General features: G+C 49.8%; 1 protein-coding gene and 1 non-coding gene across 4 annotated transcripts in view; one reads left to right on the top strand and one right to left on the bottom strand.

The window, feature by feature from the left end:
* Nucleotides 1-1,320: 1,320 nt before the first annotated feature.
* The window catches only part of Txndc11 (thioredoxin domain containing 11), a 55,523-nt gene continuing 36,708 nt past the window's right edge, over nt 1,321-20,135 (bottom strand). For all 3 annotated transcript variants that reach the window (XM_015490718.2, XM_015490717.2, XM_048789173.1), the window contains 6 exons: nt 18,263-18,463; nt 12,683-13,475; nt 10,192-10,334; nt 9,686-9,795; nt 6,303-6,383; nt 1,321-2,055 (listed from right to left, as the gene is read on the bottom strand). In XM_015490718.2, coding sequence (XP_015346204.1) covers nt 1,437-2,055; nt 6,303-6,383; nt 9,686-9,795; nt 10,192-10,334; nt 12,683-13,475; nt 18,263-18,463 — 1,947 coding nt within the window. In that variant the 3' untranslated portion in view covers nt 1,321-1,436. The remainder of the gene's footprint in view (nt 2,056-6,302; nt 6,384-9,685; nt 9,796-10,191; nt 10,335-12,682; nt 13,476-18,262; nt 18,464-20,135) is intronic.
* Trnaa-cgc lies at nt 11,528-11,600 on the top strand. Its single transcript has one exon. It is a non-coding gene; the product is annotated as a tRNA-Ala (tRNA).

Here is a 20,135-nt window from a genome sequence, read left to right as displayed (position 1 = left end):
AGGAACTGGTTCTCACGGGCAGGAGTTGGTGGCTTTCAGTGGAGCTGGCCTGCGTCTCAAGCTGTCCCATGCGAGCGAGCTTAGGTTTTTAATCCACCCACTGTATGCACATTCTACACCATCACCAAAATGTGGCTCAAGTGTCATCCTGGGTCACCAGTCGGAGGCCAGCCCTGGCATGACTTTGGAGTTGCTGGCCCCATGCACTTGAGCTGCTGGCAAGCAGCAAGCATAGTGGGAGGCACAGCTCTGGCCTCCTGGCCCTGCTGAGCTAATCCACTCTCTGGAGCCCCGGGGAGCTGTAGGGAGCCTCCTTTTTAGCAGCATCAGACATGAAGCAATGGCCGGGGGCAGGGTGGGGAGGGGTGGCTGACTGGGCCATCTGTGCTGCAGGCAGTGGCGGTGCACCAGAGAGCAGGAGAGGAAATGCCCTTGCCCCTGACGGATGGCGCAGTGGGGAAGAGGTGGTGGAGGGACAGCTGGGCCTAAGCAGAGGCAGTCAGGTGGGGCAGAGGCTGGGAGAGGCCACCCAGCCACTGCAGCCAGGACCAGAGGGGAGGACAGGAGGCCCAAAGATGCCGACAAAAGGCTGAGGTGCTGGATCCACCCCTCTCCCTTCCGACCTCCAGGCTGGCTCCCACTACCCATGAGGCTGGTGGCCCACAGCCTCAGCTGCATGAGTGGCGGGATCTGCACCTTCAGCCTCTGACCCTGGTCCATCCTCAGCTGACTTCACTCTGGCGCCTGAAGTTCTCACTGTGCCGCTGAGTTTGTTTGGAGATGACTAGCCCTGCTCTCTCATCAGCTTCACTTTGGAGGTCCTCGTGCCCCTCCGTTAGCCAGGCACATCTGTAGAGCTTGAGTTGGCCAGGGGCAGTGCTGGATGAGGGACAGGCCCAGTGGGGCGCTGGTGGGGTGTCTGGGAGGAGCACGACCAGGCCCATGACACTGGGGAGCAACATACAGTGGCTGTCCCTGTTCTCCTTATCAACGGCTACTTTTTTAAAGCATAGATCCCAAGCCACACACTCCAATGGCTTAGTAAATTATGACCTCTCTCAATTCTGTATCAATCGCCCAACTATTGTGTTCAAGTCTTCTAAGACAGAGTTAACCTTTCCCCCGCCATGTCATGGCAGAGAAGCAACGGTAGGGCAGCGGGAGGGAACGCTCTGACACTGAGCCACTCAAATATGGGCTGATTTTCCAGACAGATCTTCAAATGGACTGTGCTACTGTTTTTCTCTCAAAGCTACCAAGTCTGTGCAATAAGTGGAAGGGATGTCATCCCTGTTCAATAAAAGCTGAATGACATTCAAGTTGATTTTCTAGACCACTGAGAAAATCTTTATTTACAGTAAATTTCAATAAAATTTGCATAAATATATTCCCAGTACCCAGTTTTCACCTCTGATTCCTTCATGTCACTTTGCAAGTTAGTCTGTCCTGTTCTCACCCTTCCTCTCAGGTGCCAGCGAGGAGCTGCCATTGGAAGGTGAAGGGGCGCTTCCAGGTAACTGGGGGGCACCTGTGGGCTCAGGGTGCTCAGGACGCACCTCTGTCCGGGGGGCTGGGTCCTCAGCCCGGTCCTGGCCCTCCAGTTTCTTCTCCATGGTGGCCACCAGGATCTTGAGCCACGCGTTTTCAGCGAGGAGGGTCTGCGAGGCGTCAGCCAGCTCTTGCAGCTCGCGGGCCTTCTGTGCACACAGGGCCTGCAGCTGCTCGCTGTGCCGCTGGAGCAGGCTGTGCTGCTTCTCCAGGGTCTGCTGCTGTCGCAGCCGCCGGCGCTCGTCCCTGCGGGCGTTGGAGAGCTGGCCCTCCACCTGCACCTGTGCTCGGTGAAGGCTGCTTATCTCTGCTCTGAGTTTCTGGATCTCCCTCTCCAAGTGGGAGATGTGCCCCTGTTGTAGGACTGCCTCGCTCTGAAGACAGTCTTGGGTAGACACTCTTGACTGCTGGGGGGCGGAGGCAGGGTCCGAGTGGTGCAAGATGAACCTCAGCAGATTTGGAAGGGTGATGGGGAGGTCTTCAGGGTATTTCACACTTAGGTCCTTTCTGGAAAGAGAGGGAAAGGAGCCAAGGATCAGACACGTGCAACAGGATGGTATAAAACCAGCTGCTGCGGAGGTCAGGCAGCTATGCTTACCAAGAAAGACATCCTGAGGACTTGACTTACTGGAGGCAGGGAAGATGGGCATGAGCAGGCAGTTCTCACAGGCGAGGCTGGCTGCGCTGTGATACGGCAGCTTATCTAAATGTGTGTCTGTTCCTGAGGCTGGAGCTCAGCTTCTGCACACGGCCTTCCAGAAGTGCTCCCAGGCTCAGGCCCAAAGCCAGTGACAGCAACTTGCAGCGTGGGGAAACGCCGAGTGCTCTGTGAGGCCTAGTGACCATGCAGCATGGGCTTCCTGGGCAGGACTGTCACTATGTCACTTTGTGGTCATCAACAATGCTTGGTGAAATCAGAAAAGCTGAAACGTCTGTTTTCTCAGTAAGCATTTCTACCCGTCCAAGGCAGAAGCCCTCAATCCCCAGGAGACACTGGGCTCCACCTGGAGAGGTCTTATTGGCAACCAGACCTACCAAGGGGCTCAGGTCAAGCGTGGCTGCCTGGTCCTGAGAGCGCAGAATAAGGAAGAGGGTGACCGTGGACAGGGTTCCCCACAACTTTGTTCCAAGTCTTGATTTGGAAAATTCCTTTTCAGAACTTCATTGTCTAACAGCCAGAGTCTCTCACAGATATATTCACTCGTGCAGGCAAAATCTGGCTGAAACAGACCAAAATTACAAGCCTTCTGTATTTATGCCTGAGGGGCGGCAACAGACAGTATCAGCTCCCTCAGATATTAAAGGAATGGAAGTCGAGAGCAGAGACTCCAGACGTCAGCTGCCCAGAGTGGTTCTGCTCTGTGTCATGTGTTCTTAGACAAGTGACTTATCCTCTGTTAAAGGGGGATGATGGGCTGGGGATGTGGCTCAAGCGGTAGCGCGCTCGCCTGGTATGCGTGCGGCCGCGGTTCGATCCTCAGCACCACATACAAACAAAGATGTTGTGTCCACCGATAACTAGTAAATAAATAAATAAATATTTAAAAAAAAAAAAAAAAAAAAGGGGGATGATAAGAGTATCCCCTACCTCACGGGATTCTTTTAAGGATTAAATGAGTGAATACACAAGGTTAGCTTTGTAAAAACGTGCATTGTTCCTTAAGCAACCACTAGTTAAAAACTTACACACCCTCTCCACACACAAAACCAGTGGCTAAATACCTAAAAATGTCAAAAGGGGTTCTATCGATGTTCTTTCCCTAGCAAATAAAAAATCACAAGGAAATCAAAATCAGATATGCTCCACTGCATACAGTATTAATGGAAACTTTCAGGTGACAGTCAATACAAAGAACATGGAACCTTGCATGTAAATTGTTTTATAAAATAATTTAATCGTCCCCTCTGTTAAAGCACAGTTCTCTGGACATGAATGCTTTGTCCACATGGGGTGTCAAGTGCAGCCCCTGCAGAGGGCAGCCAGCAATTCAGCAGCTGGGTCTGCCACTCTCCCAGGGCAGAGCAGAGGTGCACCACCCCTAGGGAAGGGCCAGGAGGAACCTTAGCGGGCCTGTCTGGAGACATCTGTGAGCATGCAACTGTAGAAGTCCTGGGGCAGTGCCACGAACTCCCTAATGGCCATGCTAAAATGCTTTTGTCCATTCTGAAAGTAGCTAAAACACAGAGCAGCAACAAACTGCTGTTCTTTTGGAAGCATGATGGTAAGAGGCTCTGCCGTTCGTCTGAGTCCCCCGAGTCTTGAGGGAAGGGCTGGGAGCTCCTCAGAAGCGGCTCCTCCCCAGGGACCACCAGGCCGAAGGCTGTTGGTGGAGTGTGTATACCTCCTGCCCCCTGGAGGGTTAGGCCAGAGCACCTGCATTTTGAAATCCAGAGAATCTGATGCAGGCAGGTGGCCAGGAGGAGAGGCTCTGAGATGTCCCTATGCAGAAAGGTGATGGTTTCCATTGGAACTCACCTGGCCTCCTGCCTCTGGTAGGGGGTGGCAGGAGCAGGATGAAGCCAGCCAGGCTGCACACCTGGCTGAGGCCAGGCTCCTCTGCAGTTTTCCCCATAATCTTTACAAAATGAGGCATGCTTGTTGCAGAAACTTGCTAGGGATGTAGAGATCCACCCGCAGCCATCACCCCCCACCTTGACATTCCCCTCCTATGCATCTGACCCGCAGCATGCACGAGTGGGCCTTCTTCATAGTGTACATACAGTTCCATATTTCTTTCACTAAAAACAGCCTAAGCAGGTGAGCGGGAAAACAGGCTTATCACATGGTTGGTCTTTTCATTTCCTCCTTTGCAAGCTGCCAGCTCCCATCGTTTGCCCACTGGCCTCCTGGTCAAAGCAGGCATTCCAGCCAACTGGGAGCTCACTTCACCTGTGCCTCCCATTTGTTTTTAGGAAATGAGAAAAATTCCGATCCAAAGCAATAAGGCTTTGATTTACTGAGAGCTCGCCATCAGGACAGAACTGGACTTTCCTCTATTCACTGTTTAAGGGCACAGGAAGGGGCTTGGTGACCGACCTGCCCAGGTCTGGAGAATAAGCTCGGCTTCATGCTTCTCACAGCAGGCAGCTTCAGCAGAGAACCCCACCCCAGATGCAGGCCTCCCAACAGCCACCGCCTTGCACTGTCCTCCATGTGTGTCTCTTTGTCCCTCTCAGTGCATACCCATGCGTTCCAATTGCAGAGAACTTCCTCAGGCAAAGGTACAAGTTAGGTGCCATAGCTTTAATACCTTCTCCAACTATGTTTGGAATGCAAGGTTACATGTCGTTAAACTACGTGCCCAACTTCTGTCCCACACAGATGAAATTGCTAGTGTTGGAGTCCATGATTCCTTGATTGTGTGGCAATTTAAACACTTCTTAGAAAGAAAAAGGCTCATCATGACACAGCCAGCGACAGAACAGGGTGAGTCACGTTCTGATTTTAGTGCATGATTTGACAAGACCCTACTACAGGGAGTGTTCCAGCAAACATTCTTTAAGATAAATGGCAAAAACCAAGCAATGAGTCAAAGCCCATCCAGGAAACCCTCTCCTGGAGCTGCAGGTGAGAAGAGCAGGGGCACAGGGAATCCTGAAAGGGAGGCAAACGCTGCACGTGCGCGTCAGGGCCTTCCCTAAAGGACCTGAGCACACATTGCCAGTAGAGAAGAGGAGTGAACCCCCAGGAGGACCCACCCTAAAGCCAAGGGAATCTGTACCTAAAAGGGAGCCAACATCCAGTTTATTAGGCTTGAGAGGGCCAAGAGTTCATTTTCTTTTCTACTGAAACGTTTGCACCCCCAGTCACTGATTTCCAAATCCCCTCTCCTTTTGCTGCTAGGGTCTTCGGCATAGATGCAGCAATAAGTGACTCCGGAATACGTGTAGGTGAAACTGACAGGGTCAAGGGTCAACACTATGGCAGACATTCACAGTGTTCTGTACGTATGCAGAGGAAGGCCACTTTTCAGTGCTCCCCGAACCCAGGGAAGGACAGTGCTGTCAGTGAGAAGTCCCCGCTCATCTCGTTCAAGAGGGATGGGGGCGTTGGGAGGGCCGAATGGGAATGGGCATGCAGAAGGCTTGGGCCGCAGGGCGCCAAGACTGGCTGCTCATTCACCCCACAAACATCGGGTCTTTCCTGCCCATCCTGGCTCATGGGCCATGAAAGCTAACCAATTCTGATGGCCACATGCATGCTCCTGTAAGAAACAGACTCAGGAAGAGCAAACCTCTTCAAAGAAAACTAACACCACACATAACATTCCGACACTGGAGCTCTTCTACCATGTTTTCCAATTGGCATACTTTTTTGAACTAGTTTAGTCACAGAAGATGTTTTATAAGGTTTTTGGTTTTTGTGCTAGGGATTGAACTCATGGGCCTTGTGCAGCGACTCTACCACTGAGCTACATCCACAGTCCTTACATTTTGAGACAGGGTCTTGGTATGTTGCTGAGGTCTGTCCTCCTCCCAGGTAGCAGGGATTACAGGCATGTGCCAACAGCACCTGGTTTTTTTTATAACTCAAATTCATTTCATCTTCAGACCTCAACAAGAGAATCTTATCTGCCCTACATTGAAAAAAATTCAGGGGCTGGAGTTGTGGCTTCAGTGGTAGAGCGCTTGCCTAACATGTGTGAGGCTACTGGGTTTTGATTCTCAGCACCACAAATAAAATAAAGGTCCATTGACAAATAAAAAGATTATTTTTTTTTTTTTTTTTTTTTTTTTTTTAAATTCAGTCTTACCTGTTGCAAGGAAAAAACAAGATAGTAGGAAGACGGTCAACCATAAATTCCCAAGGAAGATCATTCTGAGACACATCAATTCTGGGAGACAAAGAGAAAACAGAGGTAAGAGAGAGGCCCAGGGAGCTCCCAGCTCAAAGAACCTTCTCTAATACCTAAGGAATCTGGTGCTGTTCATCCCACGCTGGCCCAGCCCTGCTCACTGAGTGTCAGGCACCTTGCTCTCAGGACGTGCAGCTGTCCACCCTGGGAAAGCCTTCCACTGAGGGCCAACATAATGTCCTCAAAGTAATCATGACCTGCCAAAGAATGTCTCATTGACACCTAAGGAACAGTTCACTCATCTGACAGGGTCTGGCCAAATACCTTAATGCGTGAATTAGTTCTAGAAAATCAACTGAATGAAATACATCAAGCATTTTGAAGATGGAAGATTATTCTCTTTTCCATAAATTCTGAATCTGAATGGAAGTTGAAAACAATCTCCTTAGCAGCTTTTAGATTAATTTTTGAATACAGAAAATGACATCAGTCTTCAACCCTGTGCTCAGGCACTGAGGAACTCAGAGCAGGTGCTTTGGATGGTGAGTCCTCAGGCCTGAGCTGGGCCTGGGGCAGGGCTCCTGTGCAAGCTGCCTGGACACAGAGAGCCGACAGATCCTCCAAGGAAGGGTGCGGTCCTGCTAGTGGAAGGGCCGCGTGGCCAATGTTCACCAGAGCGCATGCAAAAGCTGCCATGGTGGAACCGTCAACTCGATGGACACTTTCAGAAAGTACAACTGCTGTGGGGCTGGAAGGGGTAAGTTAGCGCCAGGTGTTTATTCAAAAGGGTGAAATTCACTTTTCAAAAACGGGCATGGGCTGGGGTGGTGGCTCAGTGGCAGAGCACTTGCTGAGTGTGAGTGAGGCCCTGGGTTCGATCCTGGCAACATATAAAAATAAACAAAATAAAGGTATTGTGTCCATCCACAACTAAAAAAAAGGCCTAACTGGATGAAAAACAGTTTACCACAACTTTATCCTGCCTCTGCCTGCGGCAGCCTACCTACAGCACCAGAGTTCCGTCTTTCAAGCAAGTGGCGTTGAACACTACATCCTATAATCACGTGTTTTTCCTTGTGATTTTTACTTCAACAAGAGAGCAGACTGTGACATTAAAAAGAAAAACACTGTCAAGACCCGCTCAGAGCTCCACTGGGCTACCCGGGGCCTTCTTTCTGGGATCCCCATTCACACCTGGCCTGAGAGCTGACGTGGTTCTGGGAGCAGTTAGTATCTCACGCTCTGTTCTTTTCAATTAATTGTATGAGATGCACTGCTCCTGTGAAGGGACCGACCTCCAGAACTGCGTTTCCTCTCCTACTGGATATGAATACTGTGTCCCTGGGCTGGGATCCCCGTTTCCCTAACCTCCCAGAGTGGAATTAACTGGGTCAGAAATACATAGCTGCCTTTGTGATTCCTTGCAGACGTTGCCAACATTTCCAAAAGGATTGTGCCAATTTACTCATTCCATTAGCTAGATGTGACTGTGCCAATTTCACTCCATTTTATCAACACAAGACTGTCACTTAGAAGCACTTATTAATTTAATAGATGTAAATGATGCATTGTTAGTATTTTGATTTACATTTATTAGGTTGTAATTTCCCAAGCTGTTTATATACTCTGTCCTCTTATATGAAAAACTTGCCCATGTCCTTCCTTCACACTGGAGTCCCCTCACTGGTCCTTAAACCAAGTTAATGGCGAGGGGCCTGGCGCCTCTGAATCCTGATCCATCACCTATAGGCTGTGTGACTCTGAGAAGGTTACCTAATCTTCCTGTGCCTTAGTTTCCTCCTCAATAAAATAAAATGATGATCATACTGGCTTCAATGACTGTTCTGATGATTAAGTCCTGTGTACAGAAAAATCTCTTAGCACATCACTCCCCGAATTTGGCTCTGGTTATTACTGACAGTGCATTGGATATAACAGGCAAAATACAGATACTGTAAACTACTTATGCTCCCATTTTTTACATCTGATTTCCTTTCACTGTATATACTTCTAATGAAATCTATGCATCTTCCTTTTCTTATTATTTTCATTATTATTTATTTATTTATACCAGAGGTTGAACCAGGGGTGCTTCACCACTGAGCCACATCCCTACCCTTTTTATTTTTAGAGACAGCATCTCACTAAATTGCTTAGGGTCTTGCTAAATTGAATTTGTGATCTTCCTGCCTCAGCCACAAGTCGCTGGGATTACAGACGTATGCCACCACATCCAGTTTTTTTTATTAATTTTTTAAGTACTTCCACTAGGGAAGTTTTCAACTTTCCAAAGAACTAGCAAATCCAGCATTCTATGTTCTGCTATGTTTTCTATGGTTTTATCTTTTATATACACCTAATTTATCTGTAGGGGGGCTTTGGGGGGGGTGCAGCTTAAATCTAAACAACCCCCAGCCCTAACTGTTTACTACTTGTTTTAGTCAGCCTCTGCATCACTGTGTCCAAAATACCTGATAAGAACAACTTAGAGGAGGGATGTTTATTTGGGGCTCACGTTTCAGAGGTCTCAGTCCACACAGGGCTGACTCCATTGCTTTTGGCCCAAGGTGAGACAGAACATCATGGGGTAAGGGCCCAGCAGTGGAAAGATGCTCAGCTCATGGTGAAGTTGGGAAGCAAAGAAAGAGAAAAGGGACCCAAAGGACAGAGGCACCTTTCCAGGACACACCCCCAGTGACCCACCTCCCGCCATGCCACACCTGCCTATAGTTACCACTCAGCAAGTCCATTCAAACTAGGATGGACTGATTAGGATACAGCTCTCATAACTAACCACTCCACCTCTGAATATTCCTGCAGCAGCATCTTTGCGGGCACACCAAATCTGAACCGCAATACTACCTCATCTAAAATCTCTGTTTGAGCCTTCTTTTTCCAAAAGAACAAAAAAGACTCTATTTTTTTTTTTTTGCTTATATGGAACCCACATATAGCACCCATGTAATCACAAAACTAGAATACAAGGCTATCAGCCAATCCTTCCTCTTGATTTCACAAATGAGGAGGAACACAAAGGTTGGTACTCCAGGTCCCAGGGTCAGGTGGCAATTCTAAGGAGCCCCCTTCCCATGATACCAAGCAGACAGAACTGCACCTGGCCTCCAAAGAATCCAATCAGTCCTAAACACACTCAACATCATGGAACACTCAGAATTCACCAGGAAAGGAGGTTTCAACCAGGCTCTGCTCATGGCTTCAGCCTAACCACCAAATCTAAGGCTCGCTCAAGGTCAGTGGGCATAGCCTCACACACTACGGCCAAGCTGCCGGGAGAGTGAGGGCAGCACACAGCCCAGAGCATTGAGCACGGGCTTCCTTACCTGGCCACCGTGAGTGCATCCACAGGCAGGAGACGAGCTAGCTGGATAAAGACGTGATTGAGGGATGGGCAGAAGCCACACCACGGCGCGTAATAGAGCAGCAGGACATCCTGTGGACAGGGAAGACCATTACTTGACCTGGGCAATAGGCTCTGCCTCATGTCCCTGCTGCGCGGGGTTAACGTTAGGCCCCATGCAGAAATTACAGGGAAGTTTTCATCTTCAGATCTCCAGTTCCACCACTAGCAAAATGTCATGTGGCTAATTTGTACATCACAAACTGACTGACCACGCCAGGCAAGATGGGGATACCCTGGGATCCCAGCTACTCAGGAGGCTGAGGCAAGAGAACTGCAAGTTTGAGGTCAGCCTAGGCAACAGAAGGAGACCCTGCCTTGAAATAATAAATAAAAAAGGGCTGGGGAAGTAGCACAGTGGTAGAGCAATCCTGGGTTTACCCCCAGTACTGAAAAAATAAACAAACAAAAAAACTTGTGACTCCATACCTGTCTCCTAAGGACAACTTCCCAGAAGGTATCCGTTGTCACTTCAGTGATTAAATGCTGAGAAGGGAACTGGGCAGGATCACTTCCAATGAGATGCCTTTTCAAGGGACTGTAGAGGACGCTGAAGTTTTGAATAAAAGACTCTAAAAAAAAAAAAAAAAGTGAAATAAACTCTTTTGTAGGTACAGGGAGAGTAACTGGCTACTTTAAACTCCACGTTTTAAAAATGGAAATGACTTCCCATGCTCACATTTGTAACATTTCACCTCTAAGCCAAACCTTGCACGGAGCCGCCCAGGGTGGCACCAGGCAGAGCTTTGGTAGTGTTAACCACCACAGTCCTTTAGATGACAAAAACCACGCAGCACTGGAATCCCAGGCTATTCTTTTCTAAGGGGCCTAGTCCACAGATACGCACCATGCGAGAAGGCACACACCACCAGCATGCCATGGTCTTCTCAAGAGACTTCAACCTAGGATGCTAAGATCTTTAACTGTAACTACAGAGGCAGAAACGCACAAGCTTCCGCAATGTGGAGGGCATTTTGCACTCGTAAATTTGAGGAAAGGGCTACTTTTTGTTTCCTTTATTAAGATTCTTCAAGTCTCCTTTTTTAGAGGTTAGTGAAAATAAACTCAATCATTTGTGGTGGAATACCTAAATAAAACCTAAATACATACCATTGGCCCTAAGTTGAGTCAACAGTTTTACCATTTGCACAGAAGCCACCATCTTTAGGGTCCTCTGCCTCAGCTGAAGCAACACTAATCTGAGTTTTGCTTCTCTTTTTTTCTTCTAACTCCCTCCACTTTGAGACCTTAACAAACAAGGGCATGTTCGCAGGAGGAGGAGGAAGTAAAGAATGTTATGTGAATACTAAAGAGACTTCATTGTCAAATCTGAGGGACATTTAGTTGGCTATGCCGTTAAAACATAAAACCAAGAATTATTTCCTAATCTGAATGCAGCCTTAATTCTGCAAAGTGCCCTAGAGACAGCTGCCTTGAGAGTTAACTCTCCAAGCCAACAATGGTACAAGCACATGGTTTGTTTCACAAGGACCCTAAGAACTGTCACTAGCTACAAGACAAAGAAACGGCTAAGCCAGACATTTCAGAGTGGATACAGAAGACAGAAGAAAATCTGAAGAAGCCTTCTTTCAGCTCACACTGACATTCAGAGTGAACATATCATGAGCTCATCAAAAGATCCAATGAACACTTTCTTTAAAAAATAAATACTTGTTTCATTTAAGAAAATCCAATAGACAAAAATACTCTTGGAAAACACGAATCAGGAGTAATTTGTAGTATCAAAAGATTACATCATCTGGGCTGGGGCTGTAGCTCAGTTGGTAGAGTGCTTGCCTCGCACGCACAAGGCCTGGGTTCGATCCCCAGCACCACACACAAACAAAAAAAGATCACGTCCTCCAGAAAGAGACTGGTCCCAGGGCTCTTTTAAGCACCAAGGAGCACTCATGATTGCCATACGTAATTTGGAGGGAAATCAACACTTCCATAAAGTACGTTCCCAACTGTGAGTCAGGTACAAACCCCCTCCACCGGAACTGAACGAGGACAGCTTTGAGGACCAGTATTCAGGGACTCCTGAGTTTACTTTTGCTTTCAAACCCTCTGAACTTGAAAACGGTTTCCTTTGCTACCAAGTTCCTCCTTCTCCATCTGGCACATACTGCCTGTCCCCCAAGTCGCCAGTGAGGCTGAACTAACAAGGCTTTTGAATTCTCACTTCCCTCTGTCTGCCCAGGGCTCCACCAAGGTCCTGGGAACAGGCAGTGTGGGTCAGCTGCTGCTGCTGCTGCTGCTGCCAAGCCCCAGGGGCAAGCTCTGGGGTCTCACCCATATGGAGCTGTAAACCCAGAAGAGGATTCCACTAGTTTGCAACCTGCTGTTTGCCTACTGCACTTGACCCCTGCTTGTTACCATCCAGGCACCCAAGGTCACAGCAGCATTCCTAGAAAGCTGCAGCAGAACAGATTAGGCCTGGTGGCCTTGAGGCCAGAGTGCAGACCTGCAAGGCAGCGAGGGGGAGGCACTTCAATATCCTCTCCTGGCTGCTCAAGAATGACATGCTGCTAACTGCTCCCCTTCATCAGCCCCTGGACGTCCCCCCAGAACAGCTCTCCCCTCCTTGCCCAGTACACAGCCAGGTCCCCTCTGCATACAGCTGGCTCGACATTAAAAATGTGACAGGAACGGCCAACTAGAGAGTTGGACTCTTACCCCCACAGGTTGATAAACTTATCCAAAGTTTGGGTGAGGAAGTTTCTGTTCCGTTTAACAGACCAAATGAGTTCTTTTAAGATTATGACTGATGGATAATGACGATGTCCAATAGTCTACAGACTTAAAGTGAGCCTCAGAGCTGCCAACACCCCCACAACCCAGTGCAAGGAGCCCTCTCCATCAGAGTTACCTAGGCCAAGTTAGGCAAAACTTAGTGTGCTGGGGATGCCACCTACAGTACCTAGGGTAAACTTCATGAGCGTTTGTTTTGGATCCAAGATATAGTGAGACTCTTCTTTCACGTCAACAATTGTGGCAAACTCTTTCACGTGCGTGGAGCTCGGAGCACCCAGCCTCTCTGCATATAACCAAAATAAATTGGAATCCAGAAGGTAGATGTTCAGGGTCTTGTTGGTTCTGCAGCTCAGGCCGGTGAAGGTTGTGCTGGCCACACCCACTTCAGGGAAGAGATACCTGTTCTCCTCAATGTGAGGAAGGGAGCTTGGGGCGGCGACCTCACATTTCTTCTCCAGGGAAGAGAATGCAAGGGTTGGGGTTTCAAAGACGCCTTGTTCAGAATCAATGAAGCTCACCACGCCCCTGTTTATGGTCCTGCAACATGCAGTGTAGTAGCTGAAAGGGCTATAGGAAGTTAAAAAATTGCTGCACTCCATGCTGTCTGAAGCTGCGTGGTAGAAGGTCTGCTCCTTGAGGTAGAAGGAATCCAGGGCTGCTGCCATCTCAAAGAAGCTGCACTGTGGCATGCTGGCCGAGCTTGGCCTGAGGCCCCCGGCAGTCTGGTTGACACACAGCTCACAGACATTGTGGGTCCTGGAGTAGGAGTGCCCCTGGGGCAGCACCACACTATTGCAGCAGGGGGACGCTGCCATCGGCGGTGTGTCCAGCAGTGGAGCTGGTGGCTGTGGCGCCAGGGACTGGAACATAGGTGCGTCCACCCGCCGCAGGTGCTGAAGTAGACGCTCCACCACCTGGTCCCCGTGACAGTTGTTGTACTCCAAGGCCACTTCGGTGATCTGAAAGAAAGGGCGAAGCTGGTGAGAGGCCAGCAGATGCCTGGAAAGCACCCCCTCTGGGTGGCGGCGGAGCCCAGGCTGGGAGGCCAGCCTCTGGGTGCAGCAGCCTTCCCAGACCTGCTCGGAGGCGGTGGTACTTTTCATGACATGCCATTCTAATGACGAGCAGTGAACACTTTTTTTTTTTTTTTGAGACAGAAGGGGTCCTGGAGATGTCTTAGCCCACTGTATGAGAGGAGAGGGAAGGGCTGAGCCCAGGACTTAAGTCCAGGCTGTCAAGGAACAGAAAGAGAAGTAAAATCCCTCAACTGCTAAGGGAGTGCACGCTCCGTTACACCAGAAGAACTCCTCCACAGGGTCTTCTTTCTACATCTTCATTAATGAGTCTAAAAACTGCCCAAGCAAGTGCATCAAAGTACTTCACAACAGGCTGGGCGCAGTGGCACATGCCTGAATCCCAGCAGCTCAGGAGGCTGAGGCCCAAGGATCTAAAGTTCAAAGCCAGCCTCAGCAACTTAGCGAGACGCAAAGCAACTCAGTGAGACCCTGTCTCAAAATACAATGTAAATAACAGTGGGTGACGTGGCTCAGTGCCCCTGAGTTCAATCCCCAGTAACAACAACAACAAAAACGTATTTCACAACATACACAATTCCATAAAGTCCTGTCTCACAGGAGGTCAGCAATCCAGCCCATTCTGAACCACACTCACTTATCTCACCTACCCTATAAGCCGACCTCTTCCTTGTCCTATACCACCTTCTCTGGGAAAATGGCAGCATCACGCAAGAAACTGGGCTGATCTTCAATTTCTCCCGTGTGGGCATCGCCTGCCTTAAACGCAGCCTGCTCTGACTTGGGCGTGCTTGGCAGCCCCTCCTGTCCACAGCCACTGCCTCAGTTCAGGTGCTCCACCTGAACTCAGACACCACCCTCTCCCTGCAGTAACTGAACCTTCACACTGCCCCACTCTATTTTCAAAAATACGATCCCAAGGTCGACAACACTCCTTGGCCAAATGACATCTAATGGGTCCCTACAACCTCTGGACGAACCCAACCTGGCCCACTGGCCTTTCAGTTCTCTGTAGACCAGACCAGGCACCTTCACGATGCCTTGCCTTCACAGAGGCCACGACAGCGCCTCCCCGTCTTCCCAAGACTCTGCACTGGGTGGCTGCTCCAGCAAACCTCACTCTCTCTACCCTGGGACGAGCTGGCGTCCATGTCCACACCTCCAGGGCCACTACAGCCTTTCTAATCCCTCTTGCCCAGGCTTATTTATGGCTTATTTGCCATAGGCAGGGAACACATTTGATTTATCCTGCTAACCCCGGGGCTAGCACAGAGTCAAGCACCTGACAAATGTTCTGTTACCTACAAGGGTCAGCAATTTATATATACATATTTTTTCACAAGAGTCTTCCATTTCCAAACTGAGTATCTTTACCCGGTCTCTCTGACCCTTGTCCAGTTTTGTGAGAAAGAAGAAACAGTTATAATCCAAAAGCGTTTAATCTCTAGGGGAGTGTGTTTATTTGAATCAAATTTTGCTGTAGTTTGCTTAAAGGTGTTCAGTCAAGATTTTATTTCATGGGCTGGGGATTTAGCTCAATTGGTAAAGTGCTTGCTTCACATGCACAATGCCCTGGGCTCAATCCCCAGCACAAAATAAAATAAAATAAAAAAAAAAAAAAGAAAATTTGTATTTATTTATTTCATTAGAAAAAAAGGATATGTGAGCACAAAACCATTCAATGAGTGCAACTCCAACTTGGAAAAAACAAGTTTTATAACAATATTTATAGACTTAACTCAAAACATACATATTGGGCTGGGGATATAGCTCCATTGGTAGAGTGTGTGCCTCGCATGCACAAGGCCCTGGGGTCCAATCCCCAGCACCCTCCAAAAAAGTATTTGTATACAAAAATGGCTTGAATAATTCTTGGCATAAAGAAAGATGGTTTAGATGATAAACCAGGGTTTTCAATGGTTTTCCTTCCCCCACACACAGAAACTTCTCAGTCCTTTCTGGAGTCCTTTCACGGGCCCCTGCATTGACAGGTGGAGCCTCTGCGACCCACCCAGAGTCCGCTGCCTCTGTCCACCCTGGAACTGCGTGACATTCAGTGACACAATGGTGGGAAACTCCTTCCTCCTACTCCCAGCATCCCATAAAACTTCAAAACTTACTGACATCTTTTACAAAATATTCACAGAGGAAAGCATTAATTACACTAAAGAGCAGAATTCCTAGTGTCTTCTTGTCTCATCTCTTCCATTTGTCTCTCTTGTCAGAAAGTACTGGTATGCAGCAATGTGCTCATGCACTGTGCCCCTATGAACTGGCTTCTGCATCTCACTGCTTTCCCAGTTCTGAAAGTGTACCTCCACGTACCATCTTGTTCTGTGGACCGTTTAATGTCATGTTTAATTCATTTAAACTGTTAGGGAAAACTTGGCAAATAACTTAAAATCTTTGTGCAACAGATGCTTTCTTCTCTCTTCCATCAGAGAAATGTGTAAGTCTGATTGCAGTATCCATGCCTGTGCAGCAGACTCACGCCGTGACTGTCTCCTAGAAACGTCACAGTAGGACAAGGCTTGCAGACTATGCTGGCTGACGGGGCATTTCCTTTGATAACAAGGTGCATAACACACACTGAGACGTCACATGACAGACCTTTCTAGAACCCTGGAGACAGCAGGTGTCAGAGCGTTGTGAGTATGAATTCAGATGCACATGTGTGAGAGGCACCACTGCCCCTGGGCTTGACGTGGCCATCCTACACGTGCCCTACCACGATGGTTCCCAACATCCTTTTCTGGCTCTCAAGCCTAGACCCTCCCCCTAGGAGGACTGCTCGCTTTCTTCTCAACAATGTAAGCTGCTGAGCTTCCTGCCCCGAAGTGGGCTTCCGGTGGTGAGGGGAGACAACGCTGCCTCCAAGCACACGCACAACTCTCCCCGGGGACTTGATGCCCACTCCCACCTCCCTCAGGCACCTGACTCACTGCTGCTACTGCCCAAGAGAGACACTGCTTGGCACCCAAGTTCAGGTTCTTACGCTTCTCACGTTTCTGGAACCCTGTTGCCATCTCTACGGTGGCAACCAGACTCTGAGGGTCACAGTGAGTACTGAAAGCCCTGGAAAAGCCTCCCAGGTAGGTCCTGTCCTCGACACGTCCTTCCAAGTCTTCCCCAGTGAGCACCATGGAGGCCAACACTGAGACCCGCGCCGCCTCCCACCCCTGTCCCTCTGCCAACGTTCCTCCGCCTTAGCTCCCCTCAGCCCAGCAGTCTCCTGGCTGCCTGCAGAAGCCTGGCTCCATCACTCTCCCCCACAACCTCTCTAGGCCTCCACCTTCTGGAATGCTGGCCTCTCTCCTTTGATTCCTGCTGACCCAGGGCCTAGGGCTGACTGTCCTCTGTCCTGAGTTACGAGCAGGCTCTCGGTTCTCTACTGGACCCGTCTCTGGACCAAGACTGCTGCCTGCCTCCTTTCCCTGGGCCCCCAGCACAGTGCTCAACAAACACTGGCCAAACTGACCCCATCAAGGAGGGAAATATAGACAGGTGTGTCACCTGCCTATGTAATTCATGATACTGGGAATACAGAAGCCACTGGGTTTTCAGTCACATCAATTATATTCTCAGTTTCAGGGAATTCACCTACGACACAGGGACTGGACTGTGGGAGTCCATAACCACAGCTGCCCCTGGGTCGAAAGCCCTGCCTCTCCCACAACACCTGGTGGCTCCTAACACTGGACTTGGGGGAGGCCTGGTCACCAAAGGGAGTACCAGCTCCCAGTGCAGTTCCTCTGCGTAGCAGACTCTCTGAAGGGGGAAGCTGACTGCTTGGCGCCCTCCACTGTTGGGTGGGGGGCAGAACTGCTCTGGTTCTCTCTCCTCTTCTCCCTCTGCGCCAGGACAGTGGCGCTCACTCAGAAGCCCCCAGAAGGGACAATGACTCTAACAATGAGGCTCCAGAGCAGCAGCGCGTGCAGCCTGGCTGGAGTCCGAGTCCGGCCCTCCATCCCTCCAGGTGGGCATGAGGGGGGGAAGGAGCATCTGCCTGGCCTGGCCCGTGGCCCACGGCTGTCTAAAACTGGGTTTGGCCATTTAAGGGATCCCTGAGGAAAAGAAAAAAGATAAACCCCCCAGTAAATCCAATTTAGCAATCCCAGGATGTCTCTGCTGATGGCTACTGCTCTCTCTTAGTGCCTCCAAACGATCCATGTGTAAAATAAACTCACAACCAGGGATGGCGAGTGCCCCAGGAAGAAAGCAGGAATGGGCCGAGAGGGCAGGCTCTCTGTGAGACCAGGAGGCTGAGGGTAAGAACAGAGTCCCAACGTCTCTACTGCTGCTCCCAGCTACCGGGCTGTGCACCTCTTTTCTGCTGACTCTAGGATGGCCAGGGCAGCCAGTCTGGCCAGCTCCCTCACCAGAGTGGCATTTCCTAGGCCACGCCAACTCCACTAAGTTCCCATCGCTCCTGCCTCAGGAAGGAGGCTTGGTCTTTCTCTGGAGGGGTGGTCTGATCTCCCTTCCCACCTACTCTCCCCAGACCTGAGCAGCTGTTCACCGTGTGGCCAGAGACACTGGGGTGGTCCCTGTCCAAGGCACAGGCTCAAGTCCACTGAGAGGAGGGAGCACAGCCATGGACAGCCATTCCTGGCAGCCACTGGGCTACCAGGTCAACGCTCCTGGTCGTGGAGCAGAGAGGGCAAGCTAGTGGGTTCTGCCACCCTGCTGCCCCTGACCACGCTGCGGCTTACCTCATCTATTAAAGGGTGACTTTCGGCTAAGGGGTCAAAAGGTAGGAACAGAAAAAGTGCTGGTCCTTTCTTGAGCTCATTATGCAGCAGGAGACTCTTGCCTCCGTGGGGCCGCAGCCATCGGAAGAGTGTCTCGCGGTTCTCCGAGGCCCACTTGTAGATGTTCTCGGCTGTGTAGTTCAGGACCTCCCTGGGGAAGACCTGCGGAGGAGGAGAGCACAGAGGTTCAGGGGGCTGGGTGACACAGGGCCACACCAGGGCGCACAGCGCCATCCTTCAGAGCCCACGCTGCCCCAGGAGTGAGCAACCGAGGGACTGCCAGGTCAACACCCCACCCACAAGACCTTGGCCACAGGGGCAGAGTGACAGTGGTGGCAGGAGTGCCTCCTCCCCTCAGACAGACCCCAAAATAATCTCCCCTGCCTGATGGTGGCCACAAGGACCGCTACTAGCCCGTCCCAGGAGAGCTGTGAGACCTCACTATGCATCTATAGAAGGACTGACTCCTCTGCAGGAACAGGAATTATGGAGTTAACAACTTGTTAGATTTTTACCACAGTCCTGAAGGCCTGTCCCCAAGGCAGGGACAGAGCTCCTGTGAGGCAGAGGCTGCACCAGGTTGGCTCACAGGTCCCCCTTAGTGCCTGGAGGACCTGGCGCAGCAGGGACTCTACAGGCCTATGCATGGACCAGGTGGCCTGAACTTGGCCTGAACACGTACGTTCAAGGCTGTGGCTCACACCTTGTGCGAATACACGAAGCAAAGAGACACTCGGTTTTTGGCTTTGCTTTTCTACAACAACCAATATAGGTGAACATAAAGTCATTCCTTAAAAGTCCAGTGATATAACCCACTGGTGTCAAATGGAATTTCCAAAGAGGTGCTGTGGAGGATTTCACAATGAGATATTTGATACCCCTAAAATGGAAATTTAAGTATCCCCACAACGAAGATGTCCACTCTTTTGTGTTTTACGTTACCATCCCCAAACGTGCCATTCGGTAGATGAAGACTACTGCTAAACCAACCCACCTTAAAAACTATCTGATTAAAGCAGAAACCTGGAGCTGGGGCTGTGGCTCAGTGGTGGAGCGCTTGCCTTGCATGTGTGAGGCCCTGGGTTCCATCCTCAGCACCACACACACACACATACATACATACATACATAAGTATCTTTTTTGAAGCAGTAAACCTGATCTCTTTTATAGTATCACCTCATGGCTGTACCTTTTTTCTCCATCCATCTAAAATTTCTTCCTCAGTACCCTTTACTATAAATAAATGTGATACACTTAGGCCAGGAATGAAGAATGTAAGAAAACGACAGCTAGCAAAAGCAGATGAAGTCACAAGAAGCTCAGGCACAAGAAGAGTGGCGGGCATGGAGAGACCATGGCAGCAGTGGCGCTGAGGGGGCGTGGGAATCTGAAAACACTCAGACCCCATCATCAACAATTCTGCTGGGAGAGCACGAATATAAACTGAGTTTGAATATAAACTGCAAGAAGCGAGGCACAACATCTGGAATACTGGAGATACAGAGAAGCCAGGTGATGGGCAAGCAGGGGCCCCCAGACAGGGCCTGGCGGCACCTCTGAAGGCACATGACCCACTAGTTGAGCCAGGGGAACCCAGGCTTACAGGGGACAGGCCTTACTCTGAGTAAGGGCTATCAACCATCATATGTCCTGTAAGCCCCTGACACTGTCGATGAAGTCAGAGAGACAGAGAGCGCCCAAGAGCACCATCACCAAGCGCACGTCGGTGATGTGACTAAGGAAGCAGCCGTCAACAGAGAAGCACAGGACTGCGTAGGACACAGGCCAACGCTCAGAAACAGCTGAGTGGAGGCCACCCCACCAAAAAGCAAAA

Source organism: Marmota marmota, unplaced genomic scaffold, assembly GCF_001458135.2.
Source record: "Marmota marmota marmota unplaced genomic scaffold, marMar, whole genome shotgun sequence".
In the NCBI taxonomy this organism is placed as follows: Eukaryota; Metazoa; Chordata; class Mammalia; order Rodentia; family Sciuridae; genus Marmota; species Marmota marmota.
Note: the sequence above shows the minus strand (reverse complement) of the source record. Positions and strands in the feature narration are given on the sequence as shown.